We start from the raw sequence: 23,874 nt of genomic DNA on the forward strand, positions 1-23,874 counted from the left end.
TGTTCAATCCGTTACATCACTGAGAGGGCAGTGGGCAGTTAGTCCAGGCTTCCACTACTGTGTGACCTCATTTCTCTGCTTTGTTTCCAGATAAGTTTCCTGCCTGGTTATGAACTGGTTCCTTGAAGTTGGCTTGAATCCCAAACCTCAGCTTCTGCCTATGAAGTAAATATTTTGCTTCTGATTTTATCTTTTCTCCATGTGTGAACTTTGAATGCAGACTTTTTCCTATAATTGTGACCTGAATACAGAATTGTCATCATTCTTTTCCAAATATACCCTGACCACACTTCTGCCTATGTACCTTGAATTATTTCGCACTATGAACAGCATTTAGCATAGCATTTTCCCCTTTCTTCCTTGGGGAATGAGAGAGCGGTTGGGTTATGAACCAAATTTATTTAACTAATTGATTCTATTTGAGGTGGTATCATACAGTGTTAAGTGTGAGTAAAATAACTAAAGAGGTGGTGATCAGGTGGTGGCAGGAAGCTATTTAGTTCCTAGGAAAGTACACTTACTATGTAGAAAAAGGGAAAAGATAGTTTTATTCATATTATGTCAAATGAATGAGTCAAAATGATACATAATGGATTTTCTGGGTTATATACAGTCACACTGATATAATAATGGTTTCCCCACTCCCACCCTGAAACTTTGCAGGATTTAACAATGGAAAGGCTTTTAAGTTTTACTATTAGAAAATTCTATGGTCATTGTTAACAGTCTTATGTTAATTTAGAACCTTTTTGAGTTTCCAGAAATCAAGGCAGTGTTAATAGGTAACAGCTATCCTCTGACAGCTTCTTGCAAACACTGCCATCCATTTATAATTGCTTTATCAAAATTATTAATTACATAATTTCCTATCTGTTCTTTCCAGTTTAAATAAAAGTGAAAATTTCCATAGCATCAATTTTGGTAAGTGAATCCAGAGCCAAACAATAACAGACTCCATGAAATCTGAATAATACTTTTTATTCAGACAACTTGTTTAAGGAGTTCATTCTTGAGTGTTCTGCTTTTTCCCTTAAACATTTAAAAATTAATATTGGCCTGTTTTGGTAAGAAAGAAGCCAAAGGGTTAGTGATTAACCTTAGAAATTTTGTTCATCCTTCTCTGAGTCAAATTCAGTAATAAAAAATACTAGTGTAGGCAATTTATTTCTTCACGTGTCTAGTAATTTTTTATCATATACTGACATGGTGGATGATAAGATGACGAGACTCTGAATTCTAATGTCTTCCTCTGCAGAGTGTTGATTTTTGTTCTGGCAGGCAATTATATTATTGGAGAATCATCCTGATCTTCTAGTCTTGGTTGTAGGTTTTTTTAGTATGAATCTGTTTAGGTTTTGTCCTAGAGCCTATTCCTCTCTAGGAACTTGATCTTTATTCATAAGTCCTGGCCCTTCTTGAGTTCAAGGTGTTTACTAAGTTCCTGTGACTTTTATGGTGTGAGGTAAGTGTCTAAATTAATGATTTTGTATGTGGATATCCAATTTTCCCAGCAATATATGTGGAAAAGGCTATCCTTTCCCCATTAGATTGCCATGGGATCTTTGTCAAAGATCAACTGAACATGCGGGTAAGGGTTTATTTCCAGACTCAAAATTGTGTTTCATTTTTTCCATATGCTTATCCTTATGCCACATTCTCTTAATTGTTGTAGCTTTATATTATGTATTGAAATCAGGTAGTATAAGCCCTCTAATTTTGATCTTCTTTTCTTTTTTTTTTTTTTTCTGCATTACGCAGGCCTCTCACCATTGTGGCCTCTCCCGTTGTGGAGCACAGGCTCCGGACGCGCAGGCTCAGCGGCCATGGCTCACGGGCCTAACCGCTCCGCGGCATGTGGGATCTTCCCGGACCGGGGCACGAACCCGTGTCCCCTGCATCGGTAGGCGGACTCTCAACCACTGCGCCACCAGGGAAGCCCTGAAGGCATATATTTTGGATATTAACCCCTTATTGGATATATCATTTGCAAATATCTTCTTTCATTGAGTAGGTTGCCTTTTGCTTTGTTGATTGTTTTATCTGCTGTGCAAAAGCTTTTTAGTTTGATGTAGTCCCATTTGTTTATTTTTCCTTTTGTTTCCCTTGCCTGAGGAGACATATCCAAAGAAATATTGTTAAGACTGATGTCAAAGAGCATACTGCCTGTGTTTTCTTCTAGGAGTTTTATGGTTTCAGATCTACATTTAAGTCTTTAATCCATTTTAATTTTTTTTTTTTTTTTGGCTGTGTTGGGTCTTCGTTGCTGTGCGCGGGCTTCCTCTAGTTGTGGCATGCGGGGGGCTACTCTTTGTTGCAGTGCACGGGCTTCTCATTGCGGTGGCTTCTCTTGATGCGGAGCATGGGCTCTAGGTGCACGGGCTTCAGTAGTTGTGGCGCACGGGCTTAGTTGCTCTGTGGCATGTGGGATCTTCTAGGACCAGGGATCCAACCTGTGTCCCCTGCATTGGCAGGCGGATTCTTAACCACTACACCACCAGGGAAATCCTTGAATTTATTTTTATATGTGGTGTAAGAAAGTGGTCCAGTTTTCCCAACACCAGTTATTGAAGAGTCTGTCTTTTCCCCATTGTATATTCCTGGCTCCTTTGTTCTAAATTAATTGACCACATAAGCATGGGTTTATTTCTGGGCTCTCTATTCTGTTCCATTTATCTATGTATATGTTTTTATGCCAATACCATACATTTTTGACTACTGTAGTTTTGTGGTATCGTTTAAAATCAGGGAGTATGATACCTCAGTTTTGTTCTTTTTTCTTAAAATTGCTCTGGCTATTTGGGTCTTTTGGGTTCCATACAAATCTTAGGGCCATTTGTTCCACTTCTGTGAAAAATGCCTTTGATATTTTGATGGGGTTTGCATTGAATCTGTAGATGCTTTGGGAAGAGTGGACATTTAAACAGTACTAATTCTTCCAGTCCATGAGCATGTTATATCTTTCCATTTATTTGTGTTGTCTTCAATTTCTTTCTTCAGTGTTGTATAGTTTTCAAAGTACAGATCTTTCACCTCCTTGGTTATTTTATTCCTATGTATTTTATTCTTTTTGATGCAGTTGTAAATGGATTGCTTTCTTAATTTCTCTTTCTCATAGTTCATTATTAGTGTATAGAAATGCAACAGATTTCTGTATATTGATTTTGTATCCTGCACCTTTACTGAATTCATTTATTCTAATAATTTTTTGGTCAAGTGCTTAGGGATGTCTATATATACTATCATGTCATCAGCCTATAGTGAGTTTTACTTCTTCCTTTCCAATTTGGGTTTCTTTTATTTCTTTCTCTTGTCTGCCGTGGCTAGGAATTCCAATATGATGTTGAATAAAAGTGGTGATAATGGGCATCCCTGTTTTGTTCCTGATCTTAGAGGTAAAGTTTTCAGCTTTTTACCATTGAGTTATGTTAGTTGTGTGTTTGTCACATGTAGCCTTTATTATGTTGAGGTATATTCTCTTTATACCAACTTTGTTGAGAGTTTTTATCATAACTGGATACCAAATTTTGTCAGGTGCTTTTTCTGCATCTATTGAGATGATATGATTTTTTTTTTTTTTTTTTTGCGGTACGCAAGCATGTGGGATCTTCCTGGACTGGGGCACGAACCCGTGTCCCTGCATCGGCAGGTGGACTCTCAATCACTGCGCCACCAGGGAAGCCCGATCATATGATTTTTATCCTTTGTTTTGTTTATATGGTGTTTTGATTTGTGGCTGTTGAATCATCCTTCCATCCTGGAATAAATCTCACCAAATTATACCATCTCCTTATAAAAGGTTATGTGTTTCACACAGAGCCATGCATTTGGTGTTGGAGAGGGTGTGGAGAAAAGGGAACCCTCCTACACTGTTGGTGGGAATGTAAATTGGTGCAGCCACTATGGAGAACAGTATGGAGGTTCCTGAAAAAACTAAAAGTAGAGTTGCCATATGATCCTGCAAATCCACTGTTGGGCATATATCCAGACAAAACTATAATTCGAAAAGATACATGCACCCCTATGTTCACAGCAGCAATATTTACAATAGCCAAGATGTGGAAACAACCTAAATGTCCATTGACAGAAGAATGGATAAAGATGTGGTACATATATACAATGTAATGTTACTCAGCCATAAGAAAGAATGAAATAATGCCATTTACAGCAACATGGATGGATAGACCTAGAGATTATTATACTAAGTGAAGTAAGTCAGAAAGAGAAAGATATCACTTACATGTGGAATCTAAAATATGACACAAATGAACTTATCTATGAAACAGAAACAGACTCACAGACATAGAGAACAGACTTGTGATTGCCAAGGGGGAGGGGGGTGGGAGAGGGTTGGATTGGTAGTTTGGGACTAGCACATGCAAACAAACTATTATATATAGAATGGATAAACAACAAGGTCCTATTGTATAGCACAGGGAACTATAGTCAACATCCTGTAATAAACCATAATGGAAAAGAAAAATACAATCAGAGGAAAAAAAAAGCCATGTATTTGGAAAGATGTAGTGATAAAAAATGCAACAATTCCAGAAAGGAATCTGCTTAAAAGACCACATTCTATAAAAGGTGTTGTATTTCTGGTCTGCTTATTCTAGGTACCAGAGCTTAACTAAAATTATTAATTGGTTCCATCTGTAACAGTACCTAAGGATTCTGAAAATTTGGATCTTATGAAAGCAATTTTTAAAATAATTGACAATGGCTAAACCCATCCTGTTGTCTTGGGTTTGCTCTCTGACTGCAGTTGCTTACGTTGTTACTTTAAGTAACAGTGCTTATCAAACTGCTTTCCAAAGAGCCTTTACCCTCCTTCCATGTTTTGCAAGTTACCCGTGAACATTGCTGACTATGGGAAATAGCTTCTTTTTTTTTTTATATAATTTTTTTTTAGATGTTGGGGGTAGGAGTTTATTAATTTATTTATTTTTGCAGTGTTGGGTCTTCGTTTCTGTGCGAGGGCTTTCTCTAGTTGTGGCAAGCGGGGGCCACTCTTCATCGCGGTGCGCGGGCCTCATCGCGGCTCTCTTGTTGCGGAGCACAGGCTCCAGACGCACAGGCTCAGTAGTTGTGGCGCACGGGCTCACTTGCTCTGCGGCATGTGGGATCTTCCCAGACCAGGGCTCGAACCCCTGTCCCCTGCATTAGCAGGCAGATTCTCAACCACTGCGCCACCAGGGAAGCCCGGGAAATAGCTTTTTTGTTTGGTGCTGCATCTGTTTTCTCTGTGCATCCTGCTCAGCTGCCTCAGTATTCTGCCTTTGACAATGATGAAGGGAGAGCCTAACAGGCTTGACAAGATAAGGAACTTCCATGTTGATTCCAAACTGAACATAAATACCACATTGCATGGGAATATCCATGTGAGTTGAGTCGGACTGACCTACTCATCTTCCAGAATGGGGACTGGGACACAGGACTGGCATATTAGGGCTTTTCTTGGGACTTTTGCTGGAACCGTTGGGGGAGACGAGTTCTCATTCTTAGGATTCCTAGCTTTAGAGATACTGGTGGTCAACCCTGCTATCTCATAAAGCAAGTTTGTGGAAAACAAAGGTAGTACAGAGGAATGCAGTGGTTAAGAGACAAAGAAAAAGAGATTTGTAATTAGATTTTTAACCCCTTCATCCATTTCTGAAGCTAAATGTCTCAGTTATGTGATCCAGTGATCCTTTACCTCCCCTTTTAAAATCATGCTTCACTCCTCTACAAACAATTGTGCCTAAATTACTGATCTAGCTCTGGTATATTCTATGTAAAGCTTTCAAGTACTTCTCTTTTACTATTTACACGTATTAATGCCTAAATATTTCGTGATCACTGTTGTGTACCACAAATTACACACACTTATGGAATATAAAACAAAGAAATGAATTAACAGTTAATACTTATAATATAAATATGTCCTATTACATGTGGCCATCTGTTTTCTGTGATAATTATAACCAGCAGTTCCAGAATAGGCAGCAGTTTCTGAAAATTATAACCAGCAGTTCCAGAATAGGCACCTAGTCAAAAAAAACCCCAAAATAACAAATGAGTAAATAAATGATTGCAGAGGGAAAGAAAACATATCTTATATCTGGTAGGATGGGCATTCTCTGATTGACAGCTGCTTTTACGTTAGAAATCATCCAGTTTATTACAGGTCCACAGTCCTTTTCCCGGAAACCCAGGGAGTCAGATTTTTAAAGCCAGAATTCTCAGCTCCTCCAAGCTCCTTTCTTTGGTCTAGTCATTTGGATTTCTGCTGTTTGAGGACTTCCTCAAACACTTGTTGATGCTGATATGTCTGTTCATTATTTGAATGTGGAGCACTTAAAAGCTGATCAGAAGCATATACCACCACCACCACCTTGGGTATATCAACTTGAGGGACTTTATTGTTGAACTGACCTATTTTTAGGGCCCAAATTTCCAGTGTCTATGTCTTTTCTCCTGGGAAGGAACGACATCTCCCCCCCCCACCAATCCCCTGCTCGAGGTGAAATGAACTTATGTGAGAGTGTTTTGGACATTGGCAGGGGAAGGAGACTGCAGGTATCATGGTTCAGCATGACTGGCGGGTGGCAGGAAGGGTCCTGGTGGCTTAACTGCTCTTTACACAAAAATTTTAACCAGCTATGTTTGTATATTTGTTTGTGTGGTAAAATATACATAAAATTTACCATTTTAGGGCTTCCCTGGTGGTGCAGTGGTTGAGAGTCCGCCTGCCAATGCAGGGGACATGGGTTCGTGCCCCAGTCCGGGAAGATCCCACATGCTGCGGAGCGGCTGGGCCCGTGAGCCATGGCCGCCCGTGAGCCTGCGAGTCCGGAGCCTGTGCTCTGCAAGGGAGAGGCCACAACAGTGAGAGGCCCATGTACCGCAGGAAAAAAAAAAAAATTACCATTTTAACCGTTTTTAAGTATACAATTCAGTGGCATTAAGTACATTCACAACGCTGTGTAACCACCACCACTGTCTACACCTAAAACATTTTCATCATCCCCAACAAAAATTCTGTACCCATTAAACAATAACACTCCCTTCCCCCTTCCTCCCAGTCCCTGGTAACCTCGATTCTACTCTGTCTCTATCAATTTACCTAATGTAGGTACCTCGTATAAGTAGAATTATACAATATTTGTCCTTTGGCGTTGTTTGTACCTTTTTATTTTTCAGAGAACTCAGGTTAAGTAAATGGCCTCAGGCCATCAACTCTAAGTGGAAACGTGGCCACAGAAACCTAGGTATGTCCATCAAGAGACTATAGTCTTAACTGCTATGCCATTACTACCTTAGTTGTTGACTTTCCCATCCATATGCATGTATGTATCCATACACAGCAGGTATTTTGCACTTGCCATTAAATCCATAATGTTTTTCCATCCCATTAGGAATTCTCTGAAACATTTTAATGCTTTCTAATAATCATTTTGTATGTATCATGCTTTATCTTTTGTTGATATTTAACTATTTGTGTTCTGAATTTTAAATAACAATATATACCTTTGTACATAAATATTTGTATTTCTGACTAGAACCCTAGGATAAAAAGAGAATGTTGTTTCTAGTTCAAACAATAGAACATACTTAATAGTTGATACTTGTTAAATTACCCTTCAGAAATTAGCCAGTATATAATACAAGTATTCTTATGACATCTTCATCACCACTAATTTTTTTAATTAGGTAAAAAAAAAACTAATGTCCTACTAGTTGAATAGACTCTTTGATAAAATATTTTCATTTACTATTTTAAATTTTCTATATATAGTTTATGTCACTAGCTCATTCTCTATTCTGTTTTAAGGTATTCATATAAACTTTTCTGTATTTTGTGGCATGTTTTTTCCCAATTTTTTTCTTTGCTTTAAATTTGATGAATTAATGGGTGAAACAGAAAATAGAGTCCAGCATTCAACCTTTTTGTCTGGTTTCCTCACTGAGATCTAGAAGATATTTTGCTGGTAAGGGGTTAACACTTTCATTGCCTTTATAGTTTTCAAAGTGGAAATATTTTTATTGCTTTTAGCAATTAAGAAACTAATAAATAGATGTTCTTTTAAAAAGCATTCAATAGTACAGAAATAGAGAAAGTAGAAAATTAAAGGCTCCGTAATCCCATTCCCATATATCCATCTGCAAAAGGTATGGGAAGCTTCAGTCATAAATACAAAGAAATATAATACATGAAAAAAACCAGGCAATTATTAACTCTAGGAAAAATGTAATCATAGCACACTCATTAGCTCTGAACAGTATTTCAATGGTCCTAAAATAAAAACAATAAAATATGGATTTAACCAAAAATTTTAACGTAGCCATGTTGGGAAGGTGGAGGAGGGCAGAGGGGAGTATAGGAGATTGAAAAGTCTTCTTTCATCCTTTTATGGATTAAGTGGCAGAAATATATGTATTTTATTTAGCAAGATGTATGTACAAGTGAAAAGGCACAAATATAGAAGCTGGCTGTTTTTGGGGAATGGAACTTTGTGCCAAAGGACAAATTACTGCTCTTTGGTTACAAACCTTTGAGAGCTACTCTACTTTAAATTTTATGGGTAATTACAATGTATCCAGATTGGGATAAAGGTAAAAGAAATAAGATGACAAAAACACCTACATTTAAAAATAAAATTCTCTTGAGAAAATTTTATTAACATTAATCACAATAAATCATTCAACCTTTTCAGTCTTTAAGAGGTTTTTGTTTTAAAGATGAAATTTATTTCAAAAGTCCTCAAATAAGCCAATCATGAATAAACTTTTATAATGAACTTCTCAAACAAATCTTTTTACTTATCTACCTTTTTTCTTGGGATGACAATAGCATTATTATGATAGTACTAAGTTTTCTTTTTTATTCAAATGAACTGTTTTCAAGATTAATGATTATTAGCAAATCTTGATGCAAGATAAACATACTTTAAAATTACTTTTCAATTTCCTATGAACTATTTTAAAGTAAAAAACTATTTGGTACTAAGTGTTCTTATGTTCAAATTCTAAAAGTAATCTTTAGTCCCAATGGAACTTGATACTCCAAGATTTAAAAAATTTTTTAATGATATTGACATAATATATATAATTTTAATCACTAAGTTCCTCCTCATCACTGAAATATGTGCTTTTCTTTATCCTTGGGCGTCTTGAATCATCTGATGTTGAGGGACCCCCTGAACTGGGTTTCCATTTTTTTTGTTCTTCTTCAATTTTGGCTTGCTGTAATGTGGTTCGGAAAACAAACAAAACAAAATCAGGAATCTGTTTAATATTATCTACAGTCCATTGATTCAAAACATGGCAAAACATACATCACAAGTGCCAGCACTCTCTACCCTCCTAGCCCGTGCAGACAGTTCTACTCCATTAAGATGCCATTTCCCCTACCCCCAAGTTTTGTCCCAGTCTTACCATGTTAATCAAAATTATTTTAGACAAGTTCTACTAATTAACAGGCATATGAAATGAAGCCTACTTGTCATCCCTGTTGGATGTGGGAATGTTACATAAAATACATTAGTTAACTAAAAGGAAAAAATAAATTGATGCATGCATTTACGATTTATCAACTACATTAAAACAAAATAAGTGGTTATATAAAATCAGGAAGTTATACACCCTTCTTCAAAAAATGTTTCGTATACTTGTATTAGGATATTTAATGGTCAAAAATATGTTTTTGGTTTTGTTTTAAAATGAAGCTTCTTTTAAAACAGTATCTTCGATTTAGTAAAATCTTTTCCATTGGGCTAAATTCACTTGAATCAAATAGTTCTGTTCAATTCTATAATGAAAACAGATTAAGACAGTAAAAGTGTTGTGGGGCCCTCAAAATCTAGAAAGAACCGATAGGCACTTTTCCACCACACTGTTCTAAAGACCTTAAAGAAAAAGCCTATCTCCTAAAGTTTAGGGGCAAAGGGGAAGACAGAGGTTGCCATCAGGAGATGATTAATAAAGTAAGCAAGGAATATAAAACCGTTAACTCAAGGCAGCTATGGCATGGTACCTTAGAAAAGAACTATTTAGTACCTGGAAAGCTATGGCCTGACTGAGGCTGTCAAGAGCAGGATCTTCCCCTTCATCATCACTTTCTTCTACTTCTTCACTAAATTATTAAAAAAAAAATCAGAATGCACCTAAAAAATCAGAATGCACTTAGGAAAAAGACAGAAGCTACACAATAATGCATTTGCTAAGAGTGGCTATACATACATTTCTTCCTCTGGTTCAGGAATTTTCTTTTTTTTCTTTTTCTCTTTCTTCTTTGGAGGTTCACGTTCTCCAAGCATATTTTTAGGACAGGCATAACTTAAGTGTCCACTTTCCTTTTGTTTCCCATTAAAAAGGAAAGGAGAAATATTAAATTTGTTGTGTTATTAACAGAAACTAGGTGGTTCCTTAAGACTATAATGTTTTATAACTTAAGAAAGAATATTGTCACACAGGGGCCTCCCTGGTGGCACAGTGGTTAAGAATCCACCTGCCAGTGCAGGGGACACGGGTTTGAGCCCTGGTCTGGGAAGATCCCACATGCTGCAGAGCAACTAAGCCCGTGCACCACAGCTACTGAGCCCGCGAGCCACAACTACTGAGCCTGCGAGCCACAAATACTGAAGCCCGTGTGCCTAGAGCCCATGCTCCACAACAAGAAGCCACTGCAATGAGAAGCCCGCGCACCACAACGAAGAGTAGCCCCTGCTCGCCACAACTAGAGAAAGCCCGCGCACAGCAACAAAGACCCAACACAGCCAAAAATAAATAAATAAATTAATTAATTAATTTAAAAAAAGAATATTGTCACACAGGGAATATACACAAAGAAATTAAAACCCATTACTTTAATATTTAGAAGGAAGAGATTATGATATTATAACTCCCAATAAGGAAGTATTCTAGTCGTTTCACTAAGAGTAAAAGAAGTTTTCTTCCTTCAAACATTTTAAATCTGAAGATTCAGGATATAAAATAATTCAAAATTTAAATGGACCATCTACCTTAGTTGTAAAAATTTTAAGTTATTATGATAAAATGGGGACAAAACTATTCCTAACTTCCAAGATGTTGCTGAACATTTTCTTTTAAAAACAAATGGAAAATTTAAAGTCTTCCTCACTTTTCCTATCAATTAATTTCATTTTGCTTCTTTCATATCTAGACTACACCTGCACTGTCCACTTATGGTAGCCACTAGCTATAATTCTCTTGTGGTTACTGAGAACCTGTCTGAATTGATACATACTGGATTGTGAAGGCAGTATGAAAAAAGAATGTAAAATATTATAATTAAAAAAATTTTAATTCCATAATTCAAATGAAAATATTTTGAATTAAAATATATTAAGTTTTTACCCTGTTTACTTTTTTTAATGTGGCTATTAGAACATTTATAATTAAATCTGTGGCTTGCATATGTTTGTATTTGACAGTGCTGGACTAGCCATAACATTATAATGAGCCATAACATGGTTTGAGTTGTAAAATGAGACAATGAATCTGTGTATTAGCTTACCAAAATACCTTTAGAAGTAATATGTGAGAATGAGGGTGTGCGGAGAGGCTGAGCCAGGATTAGAACAACAGAAGAGAAAAATAATCATGCTTTTCAAGTATATTTTACAAAGCATCAAATAGACTGTGTATTTTGTATACCTGGGGACACGGCTGAACCCAAGAGGTGTTATTGTTAATGAACTGCTGAGAGGATGTACTTAGAGAACCATTTTTCAAATTGTTTTTGGAATAATGGTATACCAAAAACTGTTAACATATGCCATACAAAAAAAAAAAAAAAAAATGGGGGCAGGGGTTTAATAGTGAAATAGCTTTGGGAAAAATCAGGCTAAAATAAACGTAAACAGATTTTTGTGGGGGGATGTTTTAAGAAATATTATAATGTACTAAGTATAATATGACAAATCTATGGATCCATAAACCAAAAAGACAGATTAACAGATTCATCCAGGAGTTCTTAGATAATTTAATATTTACTGTGAATATGTGGATATATACTTATTTATCTGACCATAACAACTCCACCCTCCTTTCCTTTCTTTTTTTTCTTTTTTATGATGGACTCTGGAACACAGGTTTTGAAACATTAACTTAGGTGTCAGAATCATAAAAATTTACAGAATGTACCCAGTGCCTTGCTTGCTTTCTCTTTCCGTCCATCCATCCATCTGTCTATTCACCCACCCATCTGTCTGTATATGTATATATTTTTGAGGGGGAGTGAGTGGCACTGGGGAAAGGACCCCAACACATTTCCTTCTATTTTCCATATGATCATGTAGCCAGGACAATGTCTCTCAGTAATCTACTCTTCAGTAGAAAGCTCCCCATTAACCTCTGGATCCTGCTTTTTAGTATACATAAAGACATTTTAGAAATAGGCAGCAACAGACCCAGACTGAAATTCTCTTGATACAATTATGGGCCTTGGGCAACGTTGTGTTGTGGCTATACATCTCTCCTAATCACCCAAAGTTTAAATGGATAACAACAGATGATGAGAACTAGATAAGAAAATCTGGGTATAGTTCAGCTCCTGAACTATCAGCAGTACAAATAGGGGGGAAAACTTCAAAACAATATCCCATAGAGGATGGGTCATATCATAATGTTTTTACTGATTTGTGATACTTAATCATTTATGGGTCACTAAAATCATTTATGGGTCACTAAAATCTTTCAGACAATAATATAAGTAATTAGTCTTAAACTTTTTAATCTAACAACTTTCAAAGGTTTGGAAACTGGAGAAAATACCACCCTATATTACCCAACTCAGGTTAACTTTACATACGACATTTCAATTGAGTTTACTTACATGAGTCTAGAGTCCCAAAGTAAAACTTTCATAACCTGATTTTAGCCATCCAGAAGTCTTGGAGAACACAAACAAAACACTGATGTGAAAAATACCTTCAAGTAAACTATGGAAAATTATACTGTTTTAGGTTTACTCACCCCACATTCATAACACTTAGATTTATCAAAGTAGTTTCGTCTTCGGATGAACTCAGCTGCTCTTCCATTGTCAATAGCAATGCTTGCTTTTATCACTCTACCGAATAACTAGAACAGAGAAAAATGCACATGCAATAGGATGTATTTCACTGAAACCTAAAACTACAGTTATTGGATCCCATTTCCTCAAACCTTCAATTCCATTTTATTTTTTAGATTATTTTAGCAATTGCCCACTTAGGTGTGACAAATTCTTTCCTGTAGAATAGACTTTTATTCCTTATATTCTACCAGTGTTTTGGGAACCCAGTACAGTTTTGACCTCTATTCTGTACGTTAAATACCCTCAGGACCTACTGATATCCATCAGACTTGACTATCCCCTCATCCCCACATTTTTAGCCTGGATAAGCACAAAGGCTTTTGGTTAAAAACCTTGTTGGGAAGGAATGGCTTACCTGTTTGTTGTTTATTGCCCTGGTACAGCTTTGTGCAGAGTCTTTATCCAAAAATAAAATAAATGCAACCCCTTTACTCTTCCTGGTATCTTTATCTTTCATTATAGTAACCCTTAAAGCATAAACAAATAGCCAGTTAAAAATAATAAGGCAGCATAAACAACATATATGAATAAATACTTGAAAAACTCAAGTGGTCAAAAAGGGTTAATAAAACATTTATAGAGTAAGCAAGGAAATTAATATATTTGACAAATAGCTAACTCTTCAAAGTCATGGGATATCAAGAAGAATGGAAATGGGAAAGTGTGATACTGATTTCACACAAGTGAACACAGCTATGATTAGGAGTATCTGATAAATCTAACATTAATCAGAGTTGAAGGATGAAGAGATTAGAGACAATGGAATCTTGAGGAGTAAGCATAATTCCTCTTCTCTACTGACTCCCTCACTCTGCAGGAAAAAACAAAACAAAACAAAACTGAGATGTTCTCTTCTACCCAAAAAGTAAAGTGATTTACTCAAATTATTTTTTTCTAGGTGTTAGAACATAACTATAATCTTAATATTCTTTTAAGGAATCTCCACTTCTGTGCTTCTTAGCCATACTACCCAAGGTACGTAAGTGGTAGGGATGGTCGTAAGAGCACAGAGCCTGTTCTTTTTCCTGATGCTTTACCCATCCCTAGTCCTGTGGTCCTCGCTCATCATATGTCATTAAATACAGTTTAAGAAAATATTCAACAGGGCTCTTGGAACATCTTGCTATGTCAGAAAGGAAGTACTGGGGCTTCCCTGGTGGCACAGTGGTTGGGAATCCGCCTGCTGATGTTGGGAACACGGGTTCAAGCCCTGGTCCGGGAGGATCCCACATGCCGCGGAGCGGCTAAGCCCGTGCGCCACAACTACTGAGCCTGTGCTCTAGAGCCCATGAGCCTCAACTACTGAGGCCCACACGCCTAGAGCCCGTGCTCTGCAACAAGAGAAGCCACTGCAATGAGAAGCCTGCGTACTGCAACAAAGAGTAGCCCCCGCTCGCCGCAACTAGAGAAAGCCCGCGTGCAACAACAAAGACCCAACTCAGCCAAAAATAAATAAATAAATTAATTAAAAAAAAAAAAAAAGGGAGTACTTGAAAAAAATAGTAACAATGGGGCATGGCACAAGAACAGAGAAGCCAGTTGGAGGGAGCACCGATTGGCCAAATCTAGGACAGTCTGAGTACCAAAATAATTAAATACAGTAATGAATTATAAACCACATAAAAAAGGAATTCATAAGTCCATACTGATAATAAATAAAAGGGGGAGAAAGGAGAGCTACTGAATGCCAAAGGATGACTGGTGAATGTATAGGGAGTGCTAGAGTTGGAAAATCACCATTTGAAACAATCATGGTACTGGATCAGTCAAGAATTATCAACAAATGCTATGTCTAAAATGAAATTTTTATGTGTAATAGGATGTTTGCATTGTCTCAAGAGTGTCTCCCACTGACTGCTTCTTAGTTGCAAAAGGGAAAAAAAGTAATTATACAGTGGGATGTCTTGACTGGGTGATCAAAATTAATATCACTAATGAGGGACAGATGCATGCTGTATGAATCCAGATGTGACACCCTCAGAACACATCACCTATAGAGTATAACACTCAAGAATACATAACCACCACATAATCATGAGGCAACATCACGAAAACACAAAATGAGGGGAAAAAAAGATGGGTTAGAGCTATATTATTTATAAATGTTCCAGATTAAAGGAGGCTAAAAAGATAGGACAGTTAAAATAACACCCAACTCTAGACTGGATTCTGTACTAGAGGCAAAAAATTGTATGTGGGACATTATTGGGTCAAGTGACAAAACTGGAACATGGATGACTGATTCAACAAAAGTACTGCATCAGGATAAATTTATGAGTTTGGTAACTGTACTGTGGTTATATAACATATAACGCTATTGTATTTGTAGGAAATACACACTGAAGTATTTAGGAGTAAAGGGTGATGATGTTTATAACAGCCTCAAATGACTCACAAAAACAAATTGTGTGTATGTATACACATAGATATATATAAACATACTCATATAGGTGTGTGTGTGTATACACACACACACACACACACATACATGCACACACATTGGGGAGAGAGTGCAAATGATAAAGTAAATGGGGATAAAATGTTAATAAGTCAATCTGGGCAAGGGATATTTTGATGTTCTTTGCACTATTTTTGTAACTTATAAATTTGAAATTATTTCCAAATAGCAAAAAAAGAGACAAAGCTCTAAGACAAAGCTTAATAATTTTCTAAAAACTGAATTAACAGGAAAACAGACAAGAGAACATGAATGAATAAATAAACAGAAATTTGATTTAGTATTACGTTTCACATATTAAAATTTATTTTATTTGGATTTGGGATTAGGTACCTATAGAGTCATTGGAATGAAATTGGTAAAAAGATGCCACGATATTAAGAAAAGTGATGTCTTATTAAAAAAAATATAAGTTACAATAATTTAGGGAAAAATGGGCAACTAAAATGGTTTACTTTCTCAAAAGGCTGCATCTGTTTATTCATTGGGCTTAGAAGGAAGGAAGAGAAGTCAAGCACTTGATGCAGCTCAAGTTTAGGCTGGTTTTCTTCAAAGCCACACCAGTTAGCATAAACAGGAAAGTTTTTAACCAATTTTGAAAGAAGTATAAAGTAAGATAGTTACTTTAACTTTTTAAAAATTTTATAATGTTTGTGATGGTCAGTTAAAGTCATAAATCATTTTTTTTGAAAGTACTATTTGGAAGTGTTAGCTTTCTAAGTCATACTCAGTTAATGACCTCTTTCATCTGTCCTCTCTTTTCCATTCCCACTGCTTTTTTTCTTGTCCACGGTGGCATTACTGTTTCCATAATCTATTCTTACTGGTTCCCTTGGTGTTAAGTTATGCTCACATGCTAGTGGAAAAGTCTTCTACTTGAGGAATAAATAAAATCACTTATTCCTTTGCTCAAAAATCTTTGGTTCTTCAAGTTGCCTATTCTTTGGTCCAGCAATCAATATCCTTCATGATTATGGCTCCCATTCCCTCATCTTTCACTGCTCCTCACTTGCAAACTATGAGGTCTAGCCACAAGAAGGCACTCAGTGTTCATGAAGCATGGCCTGAACTTCCCCTAAACTGGTGCCTCTGTTCATATGGCTTCTATCCGCTTTCAAATCTCAATGTTTTGCCCATTAAAATTTCACTCCTTCTTCAGGGTTCAGAATGTATCAGTTCTTAACTGGAAATAATTTCTTCTCCTTTCTTTTCTGCTTGTCTCCACTGAAATCTCTGTATAAACAATGCCTCATCTCCCCTATTCAAAAAATTTATTTTTGCAGTAATAACAAATCTTTATGTTTGGATACATGTGATGGAATTTTTACTCTATTATTTGCCAGGCACCTCTCTAAGCTTTATCTATAAAATGTTCCTTTCATCTCACCTATTTTGATATAAAAATCTTCTTTAAGGTTGTCTCTGTAACCCCTATTAATCCTACCTCAATATGTTAAAACAAAAAGACAGATACAAATGGGAAAGCAGTTTCTCAAAAGCGTGCATCCATTTGTTTGTTCATGTGGCCATTCAGTCTTTCCATTAGCCTCAAGCACAGGTACTAAGCACTGGCAGCAGGATGGGTTTTTATCCTCAGGAAAAGGCTTACAGTCTAGAGGTGGAGAAAGACCTATAAACCAATTAAAATACATTACTTTGATAGAGGTACCTTCTACGGTAACAGAAAAATAATTACATCAAGGATTTAAAAAGACAAACCTAGGATGATTCCCATGTCTCCAGCATGGGAAAAAAGCTAGACAGTGGTACCATTTCCTGATATAAGGTAGATGAGGTACTCATTTAAGCACATGAAGTGAAGCAGACACTATTCTGGGAAACCTGGGTGTCATCCATAACACCTCCTTCTCGCTCACCCAACCCTTACATACAAAGTAAGTATATCATTAAGTATTACCCATTTTCCTGCCTAATGATCTCTCAAATCTGACCACTCTTTACCTCTCTACCTGTATCATCTTAGTCCAAATTTCTCCCCTGGGCTATTGTTATATCTTTTGACTGGTCTCCCTGCACCTGCTCTTGTTCCCCTCCAATCCAATATCTACACTGAAGCTGGATGGAATAAGCTTCTAAAAATTCAAATCATGTCACTCCCTCATTTAAAATTATTTAATGGATTCTTGGTGCCCTTAGAGGAACCTGCTTCCATCTCTGGACCTGTCTTGTGCTTTCTCCCTCTTGCTCACTCATCTCAAGTCACACTGGCCTTCTTTCTGTTTCTTGATCTCGCTTTATTTTCTCTTGCCACAGGGCCTTTGCACAAGCAAGTCCCTCTACCTGAAATGTTCCTCCCATTCTTTTAACCTACTTAACTCTTACTCAGCCTCTAGGTTTCAACTCAAAGGATAATGACTTAGGTAAATCTACCCTGACTCTCTAGACTAGATCAGGTCTTCCCTGTTTACAGGTGCTTATAACTCTGTGTCTAACTTCATAGCATTCTCATGGCTTATAATTATGTATTTGTACGGAAATTCATTCAGCGATTCTGACAGGGAAAAATCAAGAAAAGGTAAAGGTTAAAGGAATAGGCTGGAATCAAACTATTGGATTCAAACCTTGGCTCCACTGCTAACCAGCAATATGATTTTAGGTTTACTGTGTGCTTCAGTTTTGTCATTTATAATATCAGGATAATAACAGTAGCTACCTTAAAAGGTAGTTGTGAGACTTTAATGAGATAATTTATGTAAAGATATTAGAACAATGCATAGCGTATTTATGTATTCATTGTTACGTATCATCATTATTAGTGTTCTGATTGATAATGATCACTGTTTGAAATTCTGAAGACCTAGTAGCATTTTTGATTATTTTTTAATAGAGAAGTAAGTTTAAAAGAAGTTAACCTCAGGATGCACATGAACTTCAACTGTTTAACATTCATTTATCAAAGCTAAAAGAAAAACAACTAGGCAAGATAAATATGCTCTAAATTCTTGGGATTTTAAATATGACTTTAAATTTATACCAGAACATATTATTAGTTGTAAGATAGAATAACACTATCTTGCTTTTACTTTACACTCTCATTAACCCTGCATTGTTCAGGAGTCAACTGTGTTTGTTTTTATATTCTATTTGTTTGACAAATAATAATCCATTTATAGTATACTTGATAACACACCTCCTAGTACCTAAAATATATATTTAATCGGAGCCTTTCACTTATGTCTTATATTGGATAACAGGATCAGTTTTAGTTCTTAGTAATATAGTACAAAATTATATTATTTAAATAAATTAGGCCGTATAAAGGAATACCATGAAATCATTAAATACAAGGATGTATCTATATGGTACATGGAAAAATATTTACAATATAATGTCAAGTTAAAAAAAAGACAACAAAATTGCATGTATAGAATTGTCTTTTAAAACTTGTCTATAGATATTTATGTATATTAAAAAATTACTGAAATATATATAAAATGTTAACAGTAGTATTTTTATTTCTTTTTTATATCAAATATCTGTTTTATAAAAAATAGTAAATCTACTTCCATTAAGAAAATAATGGAGAAGTAAATTCTGATAGACTTTTAAATGAAGTTTCAAAATCTGATATACTTACTTTACAACTTTGCCATACTTGGAAAATATCTGAAACAAAAGACCACATAATAATTTGCAATTTAATTTAAAATCATAAAAGAACATTAAATTTTCAGGCTGTATATACTGACCACATTGTTTGTTGTAGTTTATGAAAATTTTTAGCCTCTGGTCTATAAGGCAAGCCCTCGAAGATATATTTTTTTAGTGACTAGCATAATCCTCTTTTTTGGCTACTGGTGTCACAGGTATTTGCCTTAGTTCCTAAACTTCTGACAAAAGAGTGCATACAGAGAAAAAAACCCACTATTCATGTGTGGTAGATTGAAGGCACACACACTGCACAGCTGAGTGTTCCTGTGGTATATCCATGACAACTATCAACCCCACCATAGCTCCAGAGAAACCCTGTGCTTCAGCTATCAATGTTGTGGAATATCACTGTTCCTGGCCTACCCCCCAGCCCCCCACTCCATCAAGCAATCACTATGTCAGAAGACAAATCCTTACATAGACTGTTCATAAAACAAAAAAGCTTCTATAATGAAAAATCCATTCCCATCAGTCTCCTTCTGCCCACCCTAATATGTTGGTGGTACTTTACAGTTGGCCCTTTCTTCTCTTTTACATCTACATCTTCACTCTAAGCAATCTTATCTACTTCTACTGTTTCAGCCGGTCCTATTTATTATATAATGCTTGGTACAAAAGTCCTTCAGAATACATTAATGTATGTAATCAGTAATAATAAATGCTTGAGTTCTATAAGTTGTGTAACCATGGAACATAGTATAACTGGATTGCAGTGTTAGTAATACTGAATTCTGAAGACCAAAAAGACAGTTTTCTCTCTTTTCTTTTTTTTTTTTTGTGGTTTGCCTTTCATTTTCTTTTTTTAAAAAAATTTACTTTATTGCAGTATAGTTGATTTACAATGTTGTGTTAGTTTCTGGTGTACAGCAAAGTGTATATGTATATATACACACATATACATGTATATACATATATATATACACATACTCTTTTTCATATTTTTTCCATTATGGTTTATTACAGAATATTGAATACAGTTCCCTGTGCCATACAGTAGGACCTTGTTGTTTATCCATTCTGTATATAATAGTTTGCATCTGCTAATCCCAAACTCCCAATCCATCCCTTCCCCACCACTCCTCCCCCTTGGCAACCACAAGTCTGTTTTCTATGGCTGTGAGTCTGTTTCCATTTTGTAGATAAGTTCATTTGTGTCATATTTTAGATTCCATATATAAGTGATATCATACAGTATCTGTCTCTCTTTCTCACTTACTTAGTATGATAATCTCTGGGTCCATACATGTTGCTGCAAATGGCAGTATTTCATTCTTTTCTATGGCTGAGTAGTATTCCATTGTGTGTGTGTGTGTGTGTGTGTGTGTGTATGTATGTATATCTATCTCACATCATCTTTATCCATTCATCTGTTGATGGACATATAGGTTATTTCCATGTCTTGGCTATTGTGAATAGTGCTGCTATGAACACAGAGGTGCATGTCTCGTTTCAAATTATAGTTTTTTCTGGACATATGCCCAGCACTGGGATTGCAGGATCATATGGCAACTCTACTTTTAGTTTTTTGAGAAACCTCCATATTGTTTTCCGTAGTGATTGCACCAATTTACATTCCCACCAACAACGCAGGAGGGTTCCCTTTTCTCCACACCCTCTCCAGCATTTATTGTTTGTGGACTTTTTAACGATGGTCATTCTGACCAGTGTGGGGTGGTACCTCCTTGTAGTTCTGATTTGCATTTCTCTAATAATTAGCTATGTTTAGCATCTTTTCATGTGCCTATTGGCCATCTGTATGAAAAACAGTTTTCTACGTAACATTTCTAATGGCTTCTCATTTCATTCAGAGTTCTTACCATTATCTATGCAAGCCCTATAAGGCACCCCTGAATGGGCTTACCTCTGATTGCCCCTCCTCTTCTCTCCACTTTATTTACTCTGTCTGCCTGAAATGCTTGTCCCCCCTAGACATCTGCATAGCTGCCTCTTACTTCCTTCATGTCTTAATCGAAAGTCACCTTCCTAAAGTAAAATTTCACTATTTAATAACCCTCCTTTCCTGCTTTATTTTTTCTCCTTAGCACCTAATACCTTAGTATTAACTTAGTATCTAACAAATAACATCATTTAAATTTTTTATATTTCAAATTGTTTCTCTATCTTGCTACATTGTGAGTGCTGAAAGGGATTTTCACCTTTTTGTTCACTGATGTGTACCTAGTACTTGTAAGTGGTCCTTGGCATATAGTAAGTGTTCAATAAAAAGAGATGTCTCTATTTGGATACAAGGAAGGACAATAAAGTTTGTTTTCTTCTCTGTTCGAGACTCAAGCTATGTTAATTAATTAATCGAGTACTATGTATCACCTATGCAGCATCTCTCTACTGTACTTAACATCTACCCAAAGTAGCAGAGAAAAGCGGGCACACTTGTAGATACGACTCATGTCATTCCTTCCAGTCCCTCTCAACCACCCATCTGCGGGACAGGCACAGAAGGAAATTTTGTTCTCTGTAAGGTAACAAGGTGAAAGAAGATGTTGGAAGGGATTTTTTTCTCCTCCAGTCACCCCTATCCTGAACTGAAAACAAACTTTATTAAACTGTTAAGTTTTCGCCACATATATAAATTAAGATATACTTTCAGGATTGGAGGATTAGGAAAGGGATCTGTTTTGCTTCCATCAGCCCTTCCTCCAAAACCTCCACCCCACTACCAGTTTCAAAAGCCAAGTAAGCAAGGAGGAAAAATCAGCATCATTATGCTAGTAGTGGCTTCTGTGTTTATAAAAAACTTGTTATCCTCTATAAAGCACTGGGAATTCTCTTTGGAAATTACAAGTGTCTAATTTTTTCACTTACTTATGTTTACCATACAGGTCTTTGGTATTAATGATTTAAGTGCATTGTAATGTATTTATTATGAATTTTGCCTAAGAGAACTGTTTGCTTAAGCTACATTTGTATCTCAAATAGAGAATTCAGTGGATAACAATACTAATACAAAAACTTACCCGGTATAAGTCATTGTTGGTCAGGGAAAAGGGCAGGTTGGATACATACACTGTGCTTTTACTTGGGGCCAATCCACCACTCATTTCTAAAAAACAAACAAACAAACCCAGAAGCAATTTAAACCAGGTATTCTTCACTCCAAGTAAAACCAATACTATAGGTAAGTGACAAATTTATATACTTTCCGTCTTAGTAATACTCAGAACATTGACTCCAGCTGGGTGAATTAAGGGATTCCTTTTCTCCAGACACCACTTAAAAGAGTTTTCTGGTCCTTCTTTCAAGTAGATTCTTTACACTAACCCCTTTCAGTGATGGAATATGGCGTGAATGGAGAGGTGGGTTTCAAACAGATGAAGGAAAAACTCTGAGGCTACTCTTAACCTCCCCTCAGGCTGAGAGCAAGAAAGTGCTTTCACATATACCTAATACCCTGCCTACCCACGTGAGAAAGAGCCTGGGAGCTCAGAAAGAAACTTAGCTGTTGATTTTCACTAATTTGCCTGGGTAACTTTTTGGTTGTCTTAATATTTTTCTCTGGAGCGGTGCTAAGAGGAAATTTTAGCCTCACATTTTGACGATGTAAATAAAGTTCTTTCAAATCTCTAATTTTGCATATTATTGCTAAATTATGAAATGATACATTTCATTATTGGAATAGTTTTCAGGGCCCTGAAGGGTATTGACCTGTATATGTATTTTTCAGTTTACAAATATAATCTGTAATTCATTTTCATACCGTATATTGCAAAGTCAGAAAATTATCTCTGAAAGTTATATTAGACTCAATCAACCAAGTTCAAATTTTCGATTTAAAAAGTGTGTGTGGTGTATTTACAATCACAAATGTCAAAATATTGATTCTAAGGCGTGCCAGTTCGCGATGTAATGGGAAAACCGCTTGATACTTGGAATGTTTTGGGGGACAACTTCATCGACAGGTCGCTTTTTAAAAGCTTCCAACTGAAACTCTTCACACGTTAGCCGTTCTGGTGAGAATGCGAGGGCAGGGAAAAGTAAAGGTCTTGGAATAAAAAGGGTGGCGGGAGAGAGGGTCAAATGTTTCCGGCAGCTGGGTCTGGGGAGGAGCCCGCAGGGAGAAAGGCCGCAGCTGGGTAGGCGTTTACCTTCAGGTGGGGCAGGCCCGGGAGACTAGAAGAGCGCGAGCCCTCAGCTCGCTCGGGGCTCAACCCCGACAGTTCGTCGCCCCTTGCAGCTGCCTTGGCATCACGGGTCCTGGGAAGGGTCAGGAGCCGGCGACAAGAAGTTAGCAGCAGTGCCTCTTCCAGGATGTCCTTTGACCCAAGCCCCGGAGGCGGGTCTAGGGGCGGGCGCTTTTGCCGACGTCATCGCGCGCGCCGGAAGTGCCTCCCTGGAAGTGCTGCGACGAGTGAACGACTACGTTTACGGGGTCTCCCGGCGGCCCAGAGTCGGTGAGAGCGTTTTACCTTTCCGAGAGGTGGACGGGGACGGGCACGGGCTGCTACACCGGGGAGAGGGGAGTGCGCGGGCGGGCAGGCCTTTCCGCGGCGGAACCTGGAGTTTCCCGCTGCATTTGAATCGTGCAACGATTCTGCTCCTGCGGTTGAGGGTGGAGAGACGCAGCGGAGTTTGGAATAAAGGAAAGTGTTGAGTCTGTGATACAGGTTCGCTTCTCTTTAGCATCGTAATATGCAAAAAGAGGACTGAA

General features: G+C 36.9%; 2 protein-coding genes across 6 annotated transcripts in view; one reads left to right on the forward strand and one right to left on the reverse strand.

The window, feature by feature from the left end:
- Positions 1-9,041: 9,041 nt before the first annotated feature.
- On the reverse strand, positions 9,042-23,517 carry ZCRB1 (zinc finger CCHC-type and RNA binding motif containing 1). The gene is made up of 8 exons (XM_004274445.3): positions 23,312-23,517; positions 22,184-22,269; positions 19,135-19,163; positions 13,434-13,545; positions 12,976-13,083; positions 10,219-10,331; positions 10,036-10,111; positions 9,042-9,222 (listed from the first exon to the last, which is right to left on the reverse strand). The coding sequence occupies exons 2-8, from the start codon at positions 22,265-22,267 to the stop codon at positions 9,091-9,093; spliced, it is 654 nt and encodes a 217-aa protein (XP_004274493.1). The 5' UTR covers positions 22,268-22,269; positions 23,312-23,517; the 3' UTR covers positions 9,042-9,090.
- The window catches only part of PPHLN1 (periphilin 1), a 142,011-nt gene continuing 141,610 nt past the window's right edge, over positions 23,474-23,874 (forward strand). For 2 of the 5 annotated variants that reach the window (XM_033436544.2, XM_033436549.2), the window contains exon 1: positions 23,490-23,617. The gene's annotated coding sequence lies outside the window, so the exon portion shown is untranslated. Of the gene's footprint in view, positions 23,618-23,874 lie in introns of all 5 variants that reach the window. The other 3 variants (XM_033436543.2, XM_033436548.2, XM_004274441.3) reach the window with 2 other exon arrangements.

Source organism: Orcinus orca, chromosome 11, assembly GCF_937001465.1.
Source record: "Orcinus orca chromosome 11, mOrcOrc1.1, whole genome shotgun sequence".
NCBI classification, from domain to species: Eukaryota; Metazoa; Chordata; class Mammalia; order Artiodactyla; family Delphinidae; genus Orcinus; species Orcinus orca.

Bases quoted from the DNA above. Each gene is read 5' to 3' on its own strand.
- ZCRB1 (XM_004274445.3), bottom strand. From the start codon at position 22,267: ATGAGTGGTGGATTGGCCCCAAGTAAAAGCACAGTGTATGTATCCAAC. The intron at 13,546-19,134 runs GTAAGTATATCA...TTATGCTTTAAG, and splicing joins AAGTATGGCAAAGTTGTAAA to GGTTACTATAATGAAAGATA. The intron at 13,084-13,433 runs GTAAGCCATTCC...TCTCTGTTCTAG, and splicing joins GGGCAATAAACAACAAACAG to TTATTCGGTAGAGTGATAAA.